The 19,651-nt window shown below is 48.1% G+C and overlaps 1 protein-coding gene across 2 annotated transcripts in view; it reads left to right on the forward strand.

Moving 5' to 3' along the window:
• Positions 1 to 19,651, forward strand: part of cacna2d3a (calcium channel, voltage-dependent, alpha 2/delta subunit 3a) — a 230,712-nt gene that overhangs the window by 29,727 nt on the left and 181,334 nt on the right. For both annotated transcript variants that reach the window (XM_077217632.1, XM_077217633.1), the window contains exon 4: positions 87 to 146. In XM_077217632.1, coding sequence (XP_077073747.1) covers positions 87 to 146 — 60 coding nt within the window. The remainder of the gene's footprint in view (positions 1 to 86; positions 147 to 19,651) is intronic.

A 19,651-nucleotide genomic window follows, 5' to 3' on the forward strand; every position in this document is an offset into this window, starting at 1 on the left:
GAAGCCCACCTGTGTGTGTGTGTGTGTGTGTGTGTGTGTGTGTGTGAGTGATAGAGAGATTAATATCGGTCTGTCTTCTCCTCCAGCGGTTGGTGGAAGCAGCAGAGGAAGCCCACCTGAATCACGAGGAGGATCCTGACCTACAGGTGAGCATCATCAGCAGTTACCATGGCAACCACATCTCTTCATCAGGGCGACAGCACTTAACGACTGATGTTCAGCTTTAACTGCTTAATATTGAAAAATCTGTTGATCTTAGCATCAATTATATGACCTTCCCTCAATCTCATGTTAAACATATATTCACACCTGCAAACTTGTCGCTTTTCGGCGACAATTGCCGTTTTCTTGGCCAATTGTGTCATTTACGTGAATCGCGTATAACCTGAGAGTTTTTTCTTTGGGGGGGGGGGGGGGGGGGCATTTTTCCTTCCGACCAAAATTTCGTTATTTCAAATGTAGCCTCGTTGCGCGTGGTAAGCGCGCTCATAATCCGCCGGAGCCACCACAACATTGCCCAACATCAAATGGCAAACGTAATGCAAGCGGAACGAAACTGCTCGTTATTGTGTGGTTGACGGACCGTTTATCAGTTTGGACAAACCAGCGCGAGCCGATCTTGATCAAGCGACACTGTTACTACACAGCGCTAATAAGAGATCAAGTAAAGGAAGAATTTGAATTTGCCACAGAAGTAATAACATTGCTGCAAGATCTAGTGAGAAACATTCACATTTCTCCGTTATTAACGGATCAAACAGCACTGACGTGGAAACCAGGAAGAAACATTGTGCCATGAATGAACTATCCAGTGTCCACAGATCAGCAACATTCACCAAGGATTTACTGTAGTAACACTAACCGCAACCATGGAAGTTTGGCAGGAATAGTAGGCTATAATGCCTTCAAGTAACATTACGTTGGTTTTATTTTGACATTATGAATACAATTGCTGCCCTCAAACTAATCTGAACTAAAATAAAACTTTATTTATAACCCCCCCCCCGACACTGTCACCTCTTTTACTCTGAGGAGTTTGCAGGTCTGTATATTGTTTGAATGCACCTAAATCTCATAATAATCAAATGCATTGTTCAAAGCAATTTAAATTAAGCATATATGTCGAAGTTTAGTTGTTTATCATTCTCTGAGTGCACTGTACTAGGGCATCCATTACTGAGACACCCTCTGTCAATGCTCATGCAAAGGTCGAAGGTTAATCTACCGTAAAAAGCCATTTATTTCTTCCCAGTGAAAGCCTCAGGTGGTCTCAGTCTTCACATGAGCTTGATGCAACACTGCACATTTCACAGCCATAAACTACAGTCAGATCAACACCATTACAGTAACTCTCACAGCCATGAAACCTTCTGACTCACAGTCAAACATACTAACTTTGCAATAAAAATACATATGACTTTCTTTATGAAACAAAAAAGTAAAAGCTATTTAGATATGGAAACGCTTTCAGTGTTGTTGAACTAGCATCCCAGACCCAGATTAGATTAGACTCTGATCACATGTATGGTCTAGTTTGCACAGATTTAGTGTTAGTCCCAGTTTGACTCGAGTCACTGAATCCACTCTTGCTTTGAGTCATCTCTGTTGTCCAACGGAGCCGTACAGCAGCTTGTTTCGCGGTCGCTGTTTCAAAAGTTCCCTCATTCACCTCTGTCTCCTTTTAGGTTTGTCTCTCATTGGCTATAGAGCAGTGGTTCCCACCTTTTTTTGTCTGACACCCCCTTTTTCCCAAGAAAATATTTTAGAGCCCCCCTTCACATTTAATGATATTGTCGCTCTTGTAAGTTTGCAGCAAGGATTACAATTATTTTTGTTTTTAAACAAACAGGATGTTTATTACTATAACCAGATATGTTTATGCACAAATAATAGTTTATAATATTGAAAATACTATAACAAAAACATCTGTAGACCATTTGTAATTTAAAATGTAAGCCTAAGAGTAGCCGATTAATTGGCCCTATTTGAAATGCAATAACAAAAATATCAGTATTCACACTGGTGTTTAGGAAAAAATAATTAATATAGGCTATTACAAAATTACTGGTGTCTGGGACCTCAATAGTTGCATGTTATGTGCTACGGGTCGTACCACAGCAGCGGTACGACCCGAACCAGTGTAAAATAGTCCCAAAATAAACACTTATTATAGGTGTACCATAATGACTCAGGATAAGACAAATACACGGTTTGGAAAATTAATTCATGATGTACTCGCTCATTATATAAATTTTGTAAATTTTGAACAAAAAAAAAGTTACAGACGCTGAGGCCCTCTTGTGGGCCGAGACCCCCCTGTTGGGAATCGATGCTATAGAGGGTATGCGTGCGACCAGAGTGACTGCGGTTACACACTGAGAGGCAGAAACACTGAGAGGCAGAAAAACTGAGTGGCAGAAAAATTGAGGGGCAGAAACACTGAGAGATAGAAACACTGAGAGGCAGAAACACTGAGAGATAGAAACACTGAGCGGCAGAAACACTGAACGACAGACACACTGATGGGCAGAAACACTAAGAGGCAGAAACACTGAGCGGCAGAAACACTGAGAGGCAGAAACACTGAGAGGCAGAAACACTGAGAGACATAAACACTGAGAGGCAGAAAAACTGAGGCAGAAACACTGAGAGGCAGAAACACTGAGAGGCAGAAACACTGAGAGGCAGAAACACTGAGAGGCAGAAACACTGAGGGACAGAAACACTGAGAGACAGAAACACTGAGAGGCAGAAACACTGAGGGACAGAAACACTGAGGGACAGAAACACTGAGAGACAGAAACACTGAGAGGCAGAAACACTGAGGGACAGAAACACTGAGAGGCAGAAACACTGAGAAGCAGAAACACTGAGAGGCAGAAACACTGAGAGGCAGAAACACTGAGAGGCAGAAACACTGAGAGGCAGAAACACTGAGGGACAGAAACACTGAGAGACAGAAACACTGAGAGGCAGAAACACTGAGGGACAGAAACACTGAGAGGCAGAAACACTGAGAAGCAGAAACACTGAGAGGCAGAAACACTGAGAGGCAGAAACACTGAGAGGCAGAAACACTGAGAGGCAGAAACACTGAGGGACAGAAACACTGAGGGACAGAAACACTGAGAGACAGAAACACTGAGAGGCAGAAACACTGAGGGACAGAAACACTGAGAGACAGAAACACTGAGAAGCAGAAACACTGAGAGGCAGAAACACTGAGAGGCAGAAACACTGAGAGGCAGAAACACTGAGGGACAGAAACACTGAGGGACAGAAACACTGAGGGACAGAAACACTGAGAGACAGAAACACTGAGAGGCAGAAACACTGAGGGACAGAAACACTGAGAGGCAGAAACACTGAGAGGCAGAAACACTGAGAGGCAGAAACACTGAGAGGCAGAAACACTGAGAGACAGAAACACTGAGAGGCAGAAACACTGAGAGGCAGAAACACTGAGAGGCAGAAACACTGAGAGACATAAACACTGAGAGGCAGAAACACTGAGGGACAGAAACACTGAGAGGCAGAAACACTGAGAGGCAGAAACACTGAGAGGCAGAAACACTGAGAGACAGAAACACTGAGAGGCAGAAACACTGAGAGGCAGAAACACTGAGAGGCAGAAACACTGAGAGGCAGAAACACTGAGGGACAGAAACACTGAGAGGCAGAAACACTGAGAGGCAGAAACACTGAGGGACAGAAACACTGAGAGGCAGAAACACTGAGAGGCAGAAACACTGAGAGGCAGAAACACTGAGGGACAGAAACACTGAGAGGCAGAAACACTGAGAGGCAGAAACACTGAGAGGCAGAAACACTGAGGGACAGAAACACTGAGAGGCAGAAACACTGAGAGGCAGAAACACTGAGAGGCAGAAACACTGAGAGACATAAACACTGAGAGGCAGAAACACTGAGAGACATAAACACTGAGAGGCAGAAACACTGAGAGACATAAACACTGAGAGGCAGAAACACTGAGAGACATAAACACTGAGAGGCAGAAAAACTGAGGCAGAAACACTGAGAGGCAGAAACACTGAGAGGCAGAAACACCGAGAGGCAGAAACACCGAGAGGCAGAAACACCGAGAGGCAGAAACACCGAGAGGCAGAAACACTGAGAGGCAGAAACACTGAGGGACAGAAACACTGAGAGGCAGAAACACTGAGAGGCAGAAACACTGAGAGGCAGAAACACTGTGCGGCAGAAACACTGAGGGGCAGAAACACTGAAGGGCAGAAACACTGAGGGGCAGAAACACTGAGAGACAGAAACACTGAGAGACAGAAACACTGAGAGGCAAAAGAACTGAGGGGCAGAAACACTGAGGAGCAGAAACACTGAGCGGCAGAAACACTGAGCGGCAGAAACACTGAGAGGCAGACACACTGATGGGCAGAAACACTGAGAGGCAGAAACACTGAGATGCAGAAACACTAAGAGAAAGAAACAGTGAGAGGCAGAAACACTGAGAAGCAGAAACACTGAGAGGCAGAAAGACTGATAGGCAGAAACACTGAGAGGCAGAAACACTGAGAGGCAGAAACACTGAGAGACAGAAACACTGAGCGTCAGAAACACTGAGAGGCAGAAACACTGACAGGTAGAAACACTGAGAGGCAGAAACACTGAGTGGCAGAAACACTGAGAGGCAGAAACACTGAGAGGCAGAAACACTGATGGGCAGAAACACTGATGGGCAGAGACACTGAGAGACAGAAACACTGAGAGGCAGAAACACTGGGCAGAAACACTGGGCAGAAACACTGAGAGGCAGAAACACTGAGAGGCAGAAACACTGAGAGGCAGAAACACTGAGGGACAGAAACACTGAGAGGCAGAAACACTGAGAGGCAGAAACACTGAGAGGCAGAAACACTGAGAGGCAGAAACACTGAGCGGCAGAAACACTGAGCGGCAGAAACACTGAGGGGCAGAAACACTGAGAGGCAGAAACACTGAGAGGCAGAAACACTTAGAGGCAGAAACACTGAGAGGCAGAAACACTGAGAGGCAGAAACACTGAGAGGCAGAAACACTGAGAGGCAGAAACACTGAGAGGCAGAAACACTGAGAGGCAGAAACACTGAGAGGCAGAAACACTGAGAGGCAGAAACACTGGGCAGAAACACTGGGCAGAAACACTGAGAGGCAGAAACACTGAGAGGCAGAAACACTGAGAGGCAGAAACACTGAGGGACAGAAACACTGAGAGGCAGAAACACTGAGAGGCAGAAACACTGAGAGGCAGAAACACTGAGGGACAGAAACACTGAGAGGCAGAAACACTGAGAGGCAGAAACACTGAGAGGCAGAAACACTGAGAGACATAAACACTGAGAGGCAGAAACACTGAGAGACATAAACACTGAGAGGCAGAAACACTGAGAGACATAAACACTGAGAGGCAGAAACACTGAGAGACATAAACACTGAGAGGCAGAAAAACTGAGGCAGAAACACTGAGAGGCAGAAACACTGAGAGGCAGAAACACTGAGAGGCAGAAACACCGAGAGGCAGAAACACCGAGAGGCAGAAACACCGAGAGGCAGAAACACTGAGAGGCAGAAACACTGAGAGGCAGAAACACTGAGAGGCAGAAACACTGAGAGGCAGAAACACTGAGCGGCAGAAACACTGAGGGGCAGAAACACTGAAGGGCAGAAACACTGAGGGGCAGAAACACTGAGAGACAGAAACACTGAGAGACAGAAACACTGAGAGGCAAAAGAACTGAGGGGCAGAAACACTGAGGAGCAGAAACACTGAGCGGCAGAAACACTGAGCGGCAGAAACACTGAGAGGCAGACACACTGATGGGCAGAAACACTGAGAGGCAGAAACACTGAGAGGCAGAAACACTAAGAGAATGAAACAGTGAGAGGCAGAAACACTGAGAAGCAGAAACACTGAGAGGCAGAAAGACTGATAGGCAGAAACACTGAGAGGCAGAAACACTGAGAGGCAGAAACACTGAGAGACAGAAACACTGAGCGTCAGAAACACTGAGAGGCAGAAACACTGACAGGTAGAAACACTGAGAGGCAGAAACACTGAGTGGCAGAAACACTGAGAGGCAGAAACACTGAGAGGCAGAAACACTGAGAGGCAGAAACACTGATGGGCAGAAACACTGATGGGCAGAGACACTGAGAGACAGAAACACTGAGAGGCAGAAACACTGGGCAGAAACACTGAGAGGCAGAAACACTGAGAGGCAGAAACACTGAGCGTCAGAAACACTGAGAGGCAGAAACACTGAGAGGCAGAAAAACTGAGAGGCAGAAACACTGAGGGGCAGAAACACTGAGAGACAGAAACACTGAGAGGCCGAAACACTGGGCAGAAACACTGAGAGGCAGAAACACTGACAGGCAGAAACACTGAGAGGCAGAAACACTGAGCGTCAGAAACACTGAGAGGCAGAAACACTGAGAGGCAGAAAAATTGAGGGGCAGAAACACTGAGAGGCAGAAACACTGAGAGGAAGAAAAATTGAGGGGCAGAAACACTGAGAGGCAGAAACACTGAGAGGCAGAAAAATTGAGGGGCAGAAACACTGAGAGGCGGAAACACTGAGAGGCGGAAACACTGAGAGGCAGAAACACTGAGGGGCAGAAACACTGAGTGGCAGAAACACTGAGAGACAGAAACACTGAGAGACAGAAACACTGAGAGGCAGAAACACTGAGGGGCAAAAACACTGAGAGGCAGAAACACTGAGAGGCAGAAAAACTGAGGGGCAGAAACACTGAGAGGCAGAAACACTGAGGCAGAAAAACTGAGAGGCAGAAACACTGAGCGGCAGAAACACAGAGAGATAGAAACACTGTAGGGCAGAAACACTGAGCGGCAGAAACACTGAGAGACAGATACACTGAGTGGCAGAAACACTGAGAGACAGAAACACTGAGAGGCAGAAACACTGAGAGACAGAAACACTAAGCGTCAGAAACACTGAGAGGCAGAAACACTGAGAGGCAGAAACACTGATGGGCAGAAACACTGATGGGCAGAAACACTGAGAGGCAGAAACACTGAGGGGCAGAAACACTGAGAGGCAGAAACACTGAGGGATAGAAACACTGAGAGGCAGAAACACTGAGAGGCAGAAACACTGGGCAGAAACACTGACAGGCAGAAACACTGACAGGCAGAAACACTGAGCGGCAGAAACACTGAGAGTCAGAAACACTGATGGGAAGAAACACTGATGGGCAGAAACACTGAGAGGCAGAAACACTGATGGGCAGAAACACTGAGAGGCAGAAACACTGATGGGCAGAAACACTGATGGGCAGAAACACTGATGGGAAGAAACACTGATGGGCAGAAACACTGAGAGGCAGAAACACTGATGGGCAGAAACACTGAGAGGCAGAAACACTGACAGGTAGAAACACTGAGCGGCAGAAACAGTGAGCGTCAGAAACACTGAGAGGCAGAAACACTGAGAGGCAGAAACACTGAGAGGCAGAAACACTGAGGGGCAGAAACCCTGAGAGACAGAAACACTGAGAGGCAGAAACACTGAGCGGCAGAAACACTGAGAGGCAGAAACACTGAGAGGCAGAAACACTGAGAGACATAAACACTGAGAGGCAGAAAAACTGAGGGGCAGAAACACTGAGAGGCAGAAACACTGAGAGGCAGAAACACTGAGCGGCAGAAACACTGAGGGGCAGAAACACTGAGGGGCAGAAACACTGAGGGGCAGAAACACTGAGAGACAGAAACACTGAGAGGCAAAAGAACTGAGGGGCAGAAACACTGAGGAGCAGAAACACTGAGAGGCAGAAACACTGAGAGGCAGAAACACTGAGAGGCAGAAACACTGAGAGGCAGAAACACTGAGAGACAGAAACACTGAGAGACAGAAACACTGAGAGGCACAAACACTGAGAGACAGAAACACTGAGTGGCAGAAACACTGAGCGGCAGAAACACTGAGAGGCAGAAACACTGAGAGGCAGAAACACTGAGAGACAGAAACACTGAGAGGCAGAAACACTGAGGGACAGAAACATTGAGAGGCAGAAACACTGAGAGGCAGAAAAACTGAGGGGCAGAAACACTGAGAGGCAGAAACATTGAGAGGCAGAAAAACTGAGAGACAGAAACACTGAGAGGCAGAAACACTGAGAGGCAGAAACACTGAGAGGCAGAAACACTGAGAGGCAGAAACACTGAGGGGCAGAAACACTGAGAGACAGAAACACTGAGAGGCAGAAACACTGAGGGGCAGAAACACTGACGGGCAGAAACACTGAGGGGCAGAAACACTTATGGGCAGAAACACTGAGGGGCAGAAACACTGAGAGGCAGAAACACTGAGTGGCAGAAACACTGAGAGGTAGAAACACTGAGGGGCAGAAACACGGAGAGGCAGAAACACTGAGCGGCAGAAACAGAGAGATAGAAACGCTGTAGGGCAGAAACACTGAGGGGCAGAAACACTGAAAGGCAGACACACAGATGGGCAGAAACACTGATGGGCAGAAACACTGAGAGACAGATACACTGAGTGGCAGAAACACTGAGAGGCAGAAACACTGAGAAGCAGAAACACTGAGTGAAAGAAACACTGAGAGGCAGAAACACTGAGAGGCAGAAACACTGAGAGGCAGAAACATTGAGAGGCAGAAACACTGATAGGCAGAAACACTGAGAGGCAGAAACACTGAGAGGCAGAAACACTGAGAGAAAGAAACACTGAGAGGCAGAAACACTGAGAGAAAGAAACGCTGAGGGGCAGAAACACTGAGAGGCAGAAACACTGAGAGGCAGAAACATTGAGAGGCAGAAACACTGAGAGGCAGAAACACTGAGAGGCAGAAACACTGAGAGGCAGAAACACTGAGAGAAAGAAACACTGAGAGGCAGAAACACTGAGAGGCAGAAACACTGAGGGGCAGAAACACTGATGGGCAGAAACACTGAGGGGCAGAAACACTTATGGGCAGAAACACTGAGGGGCAGAAACACTGAGAGGCAGAAACACTGAGTGGCAGAAACACTGAGAAGCAGAAACACTGAGAGGCAGAAACACTGATAGGCAGAAACACTGAGAGGCAGAAACACTGAGAGGCAGAAACACTGAGAGACAGAAACACTAAGCGTCAGAAACACTGAGAGGCAGAAACACTGACAGGTAGAAACACTGAGAGGCAGAAACACTGAGCGGCAGAAACGCTGAGAGGCAGAAACGCTGAGGGGCAGAAACGCTGAGAGGCAGAAACACTGAGAGGAAGAAACACTGATGGGCAGAAACACTGATGGGCAGAAACACTGAGAGGCAGAAACACTGAGGGGCAGAAACACTGAGAGGCAGAAACACTGAGGGGCAGAAACACTGAGAGGCAGAAACACTGGGCAGAAACACTGACAGGCAGAAACACTGACAGGCAGAAACACTGAGAGGCAGAAACACTGAGAGGCAGAAACACTGAGAGACATAAACACTGAGAGGCAGAAAAACTGAGGGGCAGAAACACTGAGAGGCAGAAACACTGAGAGGCAGAAACACTGACCGGAAGAAACACTGAGGGGCAGAAATACTGAGGGGCAGAAACACTGAGAGACAGAAACACTGAGAGACAGAAACACTGAGAGGCAGAAACACTGAGGAGCAGAAAAACTGAGAGGCAGAAACACTGAGAGGCAGAAACACTGAGAGGCAGAAACACTGAGAGGCAGAAATACTGAGAGGCAGAAACACTGAGAGACAGAAACACTGTGACACAGAAACACTGAGAGGCAGAAACACTGAGAGACAGAAACACTGAGAGGCAGAAACACTGAGCGGCAGAAACACTGAGTGGCAGAAAAATTGAGGGGCAGAAACACTGAGAGGCAGAAACACTGAGAGACAGAAACACTGAGAGGCAGAAACACTGAGGGGCAGAAACACTGAGAGGCAGAAACACTGAGAGGCAGAAAAACTGAGGGGCAGAAACACTGAGAGGCAGAAACACTGAGAGGCAGAAAAACTGAGAGACAGAAACACTGAGAGGCAGAAACACTGAGGGGCAGAAACACTGAGAGGCAGAAACACTGAGGGGCAGAAACACTGAGAGACAGAAACACTGAGAGGCAGAAACACTGAGGGGCAGAAACACTGATGGGCAGAAACACTGATGGGCAGAAACACTGATGGGCAGAAACACTGAGGGGCAGAAACACTGATGGGCAGAAACACTGAGGGGCAGAAACACTGAGAGGCAGAAACACTGAGTGGCAGAAACACTGAGAGGCAGAAACACTGAGGGGCAGAAACACGGAGAGGCAGAAACACTGAGCGGCAGAAACACTGAGAGGCAGAAAAATTGAGGGGCAGAAACACTGAGAGGCAGAAACACTGAGAGACAGAAACACTGAGAGGCAGAAACACTGAGGGGCAGAAACACTGAGAGGCAGAAACACTGAGAGGCAGAAAAACTGAGGGGCAGAAACACTGAGAGGCAGAAACACTGAGAGGCAGAAAAACTGAGAGACAGAAACACTGAGAGGCAGAAACACTGAGGGGCAGAAACACTGAGAGGCAGAAACACTGAGGGGCAGAAACACTGAGAGACAGAAACACTGAGAGGCAGAAACACTGAGGGGCAGAAACACTGAGGGGCAGAAACACTGAGAGGCAGAAACACTGAGTGGCAGAAACACTGAGAGGCAGAAACACTGAGGGGCAGAAACACGGAGAGGCAGAAACACTGAGCGGCAGAAACACAGAGAGATAGAAACACTGTAGGGCAGAAACACTGAGCGGCAGAAACACTGATGGGCAGAAACACTGATGGGCAGAAACACTGAGAGACAGATACACTGAGTGGCAGAAACACTGAAAGGAAGAAACACTGAGAGGCAGAAACACTGAGAGGCAGAAACACTGAGAGGCAGAAACACTGAGAGGCAGAAACACTGATAGGCAGAAACACTGAAAGGCAGAAACACTGAGAGGCAGAAACACTGAGAGAAAGAAACACTGAGAGGCAGAAACACTGAGAGAAAGAAACACTGAGAGGCAGAAACACTGAGAGGCAGAAACACTGAGAGGCAGAAACACTGATAGGCAGAAACACTGATAGGAAGAAACACTGAGAGGCAGAAACACTGAGAGGCAGAAACAATGAGAGGCAGAAACACTGAGAGGCAGAAACACTGAGAGGCAGAAACACTGAGAGAAAGAAACACTGATAGGCAGAAACACTGAGAGGCAGAAACACTGAGAGGCAGAAACACTGAGAGACAGAAACACTAAGCATCAGAAACACTGAGAGGCAGAAACACTGACAGGTAGAAACACTGAGAGGCAGAAACACTGAGAGGCAGAAACACTGATGGGCAGAAACACTGATGGGCAGAAACACTGAGAGGCAGAAACACTGAGAGACAGAAACACTAAGCGTCAGAAACACTGAGAGGCAGAAACACTGACAGGTAGAAACACTGAGAGGCAGAAACACTGAGCGGCAGAAACGCTGAGAGGCAGAAACGCTGAGGGGCAGAAACACTGAGAGGCAGAAACACTGAGAGGCAGAAACACTGATGGGCAGAAACACTGATGGGCAGAAACACTGAGAGGCAGAAACACTGAGGGGCAGAAACACTGAGAGGCAGAAACACTGAGAGGCAGAAACACTGGTCAGAAACACTGACAGGCAGAAACACTGAGAGGCAGAAACACTGATGGGAAGAAACACTGAGCGGCAGAAACACTGATGGGAAGAAACACTGAGAGGCAGAAACTGATGGGAAGAAACACTGAGAGGCAGAAACACTGATGGGCAGAAACACTGAGCGGCAGAAACACTGAGAGGCAGAAACACTGAGGGGCAGAAACACTGGGCAGAAACACTGAGCGGCAGAAACACTGAGAGGCAGAAACACTGAGGGGCAGAAACACTGGGCAGAAACACTGAGCGGCAGAAACACTGAGAGGCAGAAACACTGATGGGAAGAAACACTGATGGGCAGAAACACTGAGAGACAGAAACACTGAGAGGCAGAAACACTGATGGGCAGAAACACTGAGAGGCAGAAACACTGATGGGCAGAAACACTGAGAGGCAGAAACACTGAGAGGCAGAAACACTGATGGGCAGAAACACTGATGGGCAGAAACACTGAGAGGCAGAAACACTGAGGGGCAGAAACACTGAGAGGCAGAAACACTGAGGGGCAGAAACACTGAGAGGCAGAAACACTGAGAGGCAGAAACACTGGGCAGAAACACTGACAGGCAGAAACACTGACAGGCAGAAACACTGAGCGGCAGAAACACTGAGAGTCAGAAACACTGATGGGAAGAAACACTGATGGGCAGAAACACTGAGAGGCAGAAACACTGATGGGCAGAAACACTGAGAGGCAGAAACACTGATGGGCAGAAACACTGATGGGCAGAAACACTGATGGGAAGAAACACTGATGGGCAGAAACACTGAGAGGCAGAAACACTGATGGGCAGAAACACTGAGAGGCAGAAACACTGACAGGTAGAAACACTGAAAGGCAGAAACACTGAGCGGCAGAAACAGTGAGCGTCAGAAACACTGAGAGGCAGAAACACTGAGAGGCAGAAACACTGAGAGGCAGAAACACTGAGGGGCAGAAACCCTGAGAGACAGAAACACTGAGAGGCAGAAACACTGAGCGGCAGAAACACTGAGAGGCAGAAACACTGAGAGGCAGAAACACTGAGAGACATAAACACTGAGAGGCAGAAAAACTGAGGGGCAGAAACACTGAGAGGCAGAAACACTGAGAGGCAGAAACACTGAGCGGCAGAAACACTGAGGGGCAGAAACACTGAGGGGCAGAAACACTGAGGGGCAGAAACACTGAGAGACAGAAACACTGAGAGGCAAAAGGACTGAGGGGCAGAAACACTGAGGAGCAGAAACACTGAGAGGCAGAAACACTGAGAGGCAGAAACACTGAGAGGCAGAAACACTGAGAGGCAGAAACACTGAGAGACAGAAACACTGAGAGACAGAAACACTGAGAGGCACAAACACTGAGAGACAGAAACACTGAGTGGCAGAAACACTGAGCGGCAGAAACACTGAGAGGCAGAAAAATTTAGGGGCAGAAACACTGAGAGGCAGAAACACTGAGAGACAGAAACACTGAGAGGCAGAAACACTGAGGGACAGAAACATTGAGAGGCAGAAACACTGAGAGGCAGAAAAACTGAGGGGCAGAAACACTGAGAGGCAGAAACACTGAGAGGCAGAAAAACTGAGAGACAGAAACACTGAGAGGCAGAAACACTGAGAGGCAGAAACACTGAGAGGCAGAAACACTGAGAGGCAGAAACACTGAGGGGCAGAAACACTGAGAGACAGAAACACTGAGAGGCAGAAACACTGATGGGCAGAAACACTGAGGGGCAGAAACACTTATGGGCAGAAACACTGAGGGGCAGAAACACTGAGAGGCAGAAACACTGAGTGGCAGAAACACTGAGAGGTAGAAACACTGAGGGGCAGAAACACGGAGAGGCAGAAACACTGAGCGGCAGAAACACAGAGAGATAGAAACGCTGTAGGGCAGAAACACTGAGGGGCAGAAACACTGAAAGGCAGACACACAGATGGGCAGAAACACTGATGGGCAGAAACAATGAGAGACAGATACACTGAGTGGCAGAAACACTGAGAGGCAGAAACACTGAGAAGCAGAAACACTGAGTGAAAGAAACACTGAGAGGCAGAAACACTGAGAGGCAGAAACACTGAGAGGCAGAAACATTGAGAGGCAGAAACACTGATAGGCAGAAACACTGAGAGGCAGAAACACTGAGAGGCAGAAACACTGAGAGAAAGAAACACTGAGAGGCAGAAACACTGAGAGAAAGAAACGCTGAGAGGCAGAAACACTGAGAAGCAGAAACACTGAGAGGCAGAAACACTGATAGGCAGAAACACTGAGAGGCAGAAACACTGAGAGGCAGAAACACATAGAGACAGAAACACTAAGCGTCAGAAACACTGAGAGGCAGAAACACTGACAGGTAGAAACACTGAGAGGCAGAAACACTGAGCGGCAGAAACGCTGAGAGGCAGAAACGCTGAGGGGCAGAAACGCTGAGAGGCAGAAACACTGAGAGGAAGAAACACTGATGGGCAGAAACACTGATGGGCAGAAACACTGAGAGGCAGAAACACTGAGGGGCAGAAACACTGAGAGGCAGAAACACTGAGGGGCAGAAACACTGAGAGGCAGAAACACTGGGCAGAAACACTGACAGGCAGAAACACTGACAGGCAGAAACACTGAGAGGCAGAAACACTGAGAGGCAGAAACACTGAGAGACATAAACACTGAGAGGCAGAAAAACTGAGGGGCAGAAACACTGAGAGGCAGAAACACTGAGAGGCAGAAACACTGACCGGAAGAAACACTGAGGGGCAGAAATACTGAGGGGCAGAAACACTGAGAGACAGAAACACTGAGAGACAGAAACACTGAGAGGCAGAAACACTGAGGAGCAGAAAAACTGAGAGGCAGAAACACTGAGAGGCAGAAACACTGAGAGGCAGAAACACTGAGAGGCAGAAATACTGAGAGGCAGAAACACTGAGAGACAGAAACACTGAGACACAGAAACACTGAGAGGCAGAAACACTGAGAGACAGAAACACTGAGAGGCAGAAACACTGAGCGGCAGAAACACTGAGAGGCAGAAAAATTGAGGGGCAGAAACACTGAGAGGCAGAAACACTGAGAGACAGAAACACTGAGAGGCAGAAACACTGAGGGGCAGAAACACTGAGAGGCAGAAACACTGAGAGGCAGAAAAACTGAGGGGCAGAAACACTGAGAGGCAGAAACACTGAGAGGCAGAAAAACTGAGAGACAGAAACACTGAGAGGCAGAAACACTGAGGGGCAGAAACACTGAGAGGCAGAAACACTGAGGGGCAGAAACACTGAGAGACAGAAACACTGAGAGGCAGAAACACTGAGGGGCAGAAACACTGATGGGCAGAAACACTGATGGGCAGAAACACTGAGGGGCAGAAACACTGATGGGCAGAAACACTGAGGGGCAGAAACACTGAGAGGCAGAAACACTGAGTGGCAGAAACACTGAGAGGCAGAAACACTGAGGGGCAGAAACACGGAGAGGCAGAAACACTGAGCGGCAGAAACACTGAGAGGCAGAAAAATTGAGGGGCAGAAACACTGAGAGGCAGAAACACTGAGAGACAGAAACACTGAGAGGCAGAAACACTGAGGGGCAGAAACACTGAGAGGCAGAAACACTGAGAGGCAGAAAAACTGAGGGGCAGAAACACTGAGAGGCAGAAACACTGAGAGGCAGAAAAACTGAGAGACAGAAACACTGAGAGGCAGAAACACTTAGGGGCAGAAACACTGAGAGGCAGAAACACTGAGGGGCAGAAACACTGAGAGACAGAAACACTGAGAGGCAGAAACACTGAGGGGCAGAAACACTGATGGGCAGAAACACTGATGGGCAGAAACACTGAGGGGCAGAAACACTGATGGGCAGAAACACTGAGGGGCAGAAACACTGAGAGGCAGAAACACTGAGTGGCAGAAACACTGAGAGGCAGAAACACTGAGGGGCAGAAACACAGAGAGGCAGAAACACTGAGCGGCAGAAACACAGAGAGATAGAAACACTGTAGGGCAGAAACACTGAGCGGCAGAAACACTGATGGGCAGAAACACTGATGGGCAGAAACACTGAGAGACAGATACACTGAGTGGCAGAAACACTGAAAGGAAGAAACACTGAGTGAAAGAAACACTGAGAGGCAGAAACACTGAGAGGCAGAAACACTGAGAGGCAGAAACACTGAGAGGCAGAAACACTGATAGGCAGAAACACTGAAAGGCAGAAACACTGAGAGGCAGAAACACTGAGAGACAGAAACACTGAGAGGCAGAAACACTGAGAGAAAGAAACACTGAGAGACAGAAACACTGAGAGGCAGAAACACTGAGAGAAAGAAACACTGAAAGGCAGAAACACTGATAGGCAGAAACACTGAGAGACAGAAACACTGAGAGGCAGAAACACTGAGAGAAAGAAACACTGAGAGGCAGAAACACTGAGAGAAAGAAACACTGAGAGGCAGAAACACTGAGAGGCAGAAACACTGAGAGGCAGAAACACTGATAGGCAGAAACACTGATAGGAAGAAACACTGAGAGGCAGAAACACTGAGAGGCAGAAACAATGAGAGGCAGAAACACTGAGAGGCAGAAACACTGAGAGGCAGAAACACTGAGAGAAAGAAACACTGATAGGCAGAAACACTGAGAGGCAGAAACACTGAGAGGCAGAAACACTGAGAGACAGAAACACTAAGCGTCAGAAACACTGAGAGGCAGAAACACTGACAGGTAGAAACACTGAGAGGCAGAAACACTGAGAGGCAGAAACACTGATGGGCAGAAACACTGATGGGCAGAAACACTGAGAGGCAGAAACACTGAGAGACAGAAACACTAAGCGTCAGAAACACTGAGAGGCAGAAACACTGAGAGGTAGAAACACTGAGAGGCAGAAACACTGAGCGGCAGAAACGCTGAGAGGCAGAAACGCTGAGGGGCAGAAACACTGAGAGGCAGAAACACTGAGAGGCAGAAACACTGATGGGCAGAAACACTGATGGGCAGAAACACTGAGAGGCAGAAACACTGAGGGGCAGAAACACTGAGAGGCAGAAACACTGAGAGGCAGAAACACTGGTCAGAAACACTGACAGGCAGAAACACTGAGAGGCAGAAACACTGATGGGAAGAAACACTGAGCGGCAGAAACACTGATGGGAAGAAACACTGAGAGGCAGAAACTGATGGGAAGAAACACTGAGAGGCAGAAACACTGATGGGCAGAAACACTGAGCGGCAGAAACACTGAGAGGCAGAAACACTGAGGGGCAGAAACACTGGGCAGAAACACTGAGCGGCAGAAACACTGAGAGGCAGAAACACTGAGGGGCAGAAACACTGGGCAGAAACACTGAGCGGCAGAAACACTGAGAGGCAGAAACACTGATGGGAAGAAACACTGATGGGCAGAAACACTGAGAGACAGAAACACTGAGAGGCAGAAACACTGATGGGCAGAAACACTGAGAGGCAGAAACACTGAGAGGCAGAAACACTGAGAGGCAGAAACACTGAGCGGCAGAAACACTGAGCGTCAGAAACACTGAGAGGCAGAAACACTGAGAGGCAGAAACACTGAGGGGCAGAAACACTGAGCGGCAGAAACACTGATGGGCAGAAACACTGAGCGGCAGAAACACTGATGGGGAGAAACACTGATGGGAAGAAACACTGATGGGCAGAAACACTGAGAGACAGAAACACTGAGAGGCAGAAACACTGATGGGCAGAAACACTGAGAGGCAGAAACACTGATGGGCAGAAACACTGAGAGGCAGAAACACTGAGAGGCAGAAACACTGAGAGGCAGAAACACTGAGCGGCAGAAACACTGAGCGTCAGAAACACTGAGAGGCAGAAACACTGAGCGGCAGAAACACTGAGAGGCAGAAACACTGAGAGGCAGAAACACTGAGAGGCAGAAACACTGAGAGGCAGAAACACTGAGGGGCAGAAACACTGGGAGGCAGAAACACTGAGGGGTAGAAACACTGAGCGGCAGAAACACTGATGGGCAGAAACACTGATAGGCAGAAACACTGAGAGACAGAATCAGAATCAGAAAGAGCTTTATTGCCAAGTGTGCTTGCACACACAAGGAATTTGTTTTGGTACTAAGGCTTCCAGTGGACATATACAAATACAACATGAAACATAATACTACAAATTATAAGAATAAAAAATAAAAATATAAATATATGAGAATAAAACTATCACAGTTGGGTTTAGTCAGAATAGACATTTTCAGATTTACAGATTATGAACCTATTTACAGTGTTTTGAATATTATAAATAAATAAATCTACATATAAGTATCACCTGAGTTGTGGGATATTGCACTAAACAGTGGGAGTATTGCACTTACAGGCATATGCCTTGGGAGGAGTGTTAACTGTTCAGGAGGGAAATGGCCTGTGGGAAGAAACTGTTCCTGTGCCGAGATGTTCTTGTGGCCAGTGATCTGAGTCTCCGTCTTGACGGTAACAGTTCAAACAGGTGGTGTCCAGGGTGAGTGGAGTCTGTGATGATTTTACCTGCTCTCTTCCTCACTCTGGAAGAGTACAGGTCCTGGAGGTTTGGCAGGGGGGCACCAATAATCCTCTCCGCAGTCCGGACTGTCCGTTGTAGTCTCCTGATGTCTGATTTGGTAGCTGAACCAAACCAGACAGTGATGGAAGCGCACAAGACAGACTCAATGACGGCTGAGTAGAACTGAATCAGCAGATCCTGTGGCAGGTTGAACTTCCTCAGCTGGCGAAGGAAGTACAGTCTCTGCTGGGCCTTTTTCACAGTGGAGTCAATGTGATTGTCCCACTTCAGGTCCTGAGAGATGATAGTGCCCAGGAACCTGAATGACTCCACTGCTTCCACAGTGCTGTTCATGATGGTGAGTGGGAGGAGTGCTGAGCTGTTCCTCCTGAAGTCCACGATCATCTCCACTGTTTTGAGCGTGTTCAGCTCAAGGTTGTTATAACTGCACCAGGCAGCCAGCTGTTCAACCTCCAGTCTGTAAGCAGACTCGTCACCGTTTCGAATGAGACCGATGACAGTGGTGTCATCTGCAAATTTCAGGAGCTTGACAGTGGGGTCTTTAGAAGTGCAGTCATTAGTGTACAGGGAGAAGAGCAGTGGGGAGAGAACGCACCCTTGGGGAGCACCAGTGCTGATTGTGAGTGTCTTGGATGTGTGTTTCCCCAGTCTCACTCGCTGCTGCCGGTCCGTCAGGAAGCTGGTGATCCACTGACAGATCGAGGATGGTATGGAGAGCTGGGTCAGTTTGGCTGTGAGAAGACCAGGCATGATGGTATTGAAGGCCGAACTGAAGTCCACAAAGAGGATCCTTGCATAAGTCCCTGGTCTGTCGAGATGTTGCAGGATATAATGCAGTCCCATGTTGACTGCATCATCCACAGACCTGTTTGCTCTGTAAGCAAACTGAAAGGGATCCAGCAGGGGTCCAGTGATGTCCTTCAGGTGGGCCAGCACCAGTCTTTCAAACGACTTCATGACCACAGACGTGAGAGCGACAGGTCTGTAGTCATTAAGTCCAGTGATTTTGGGTTTTTTGGGGACAGGAATGATAGTGGAGCGTTTGAAGCAGCAGGGAACTTCACACTGCTCCAATGATCTGTTGAAGATCTGCGTGAAGACCGGGGCCAGTTGGTCAGCGCAGGCTTTTAAACAAGCAGATGAGATGCCGTCTGGGCCTGAGGCTTTCCTAGTCTTCTGTTTTTTGAAGACTCGGCTCACGTCCTCCACACAGACCTTAAGCTCAGGTTGGATGGCAGGAGGGGGGAGTGATAATTGGAGAACAGGAGGTGATGCTGAATGTGTGAAGTGCAGATCAGACCGGGTGTGTGGTGTGAATGAGGGCTTTTCAAACCGGCAGTAAAATGAATTTAAATCGTCAGCCAGGTGTTGATTGTCCACAGATCGAGGGGATGGTGACTTGTAGTTGGTAATGTTCCTCAGGCCATTCCAGACT

The sequence above is a fragment of the Siphateles boraxobius genome, unplaced genomic scaffold (genome assembly GCF_051911475.1).
Source record: "Siphateles boraxobius isolate OS27281-9 unplaced genomic scaffold, OSU_SipBor_1 75, whole genome shotgun sequence".
Taxonomy (NCBI): Eukaryota; Metazoa; Chordata; class Actinopteri; order Cypriniformes; family Leuciscidae; genus Siphateles; species Siphateles boraxobius.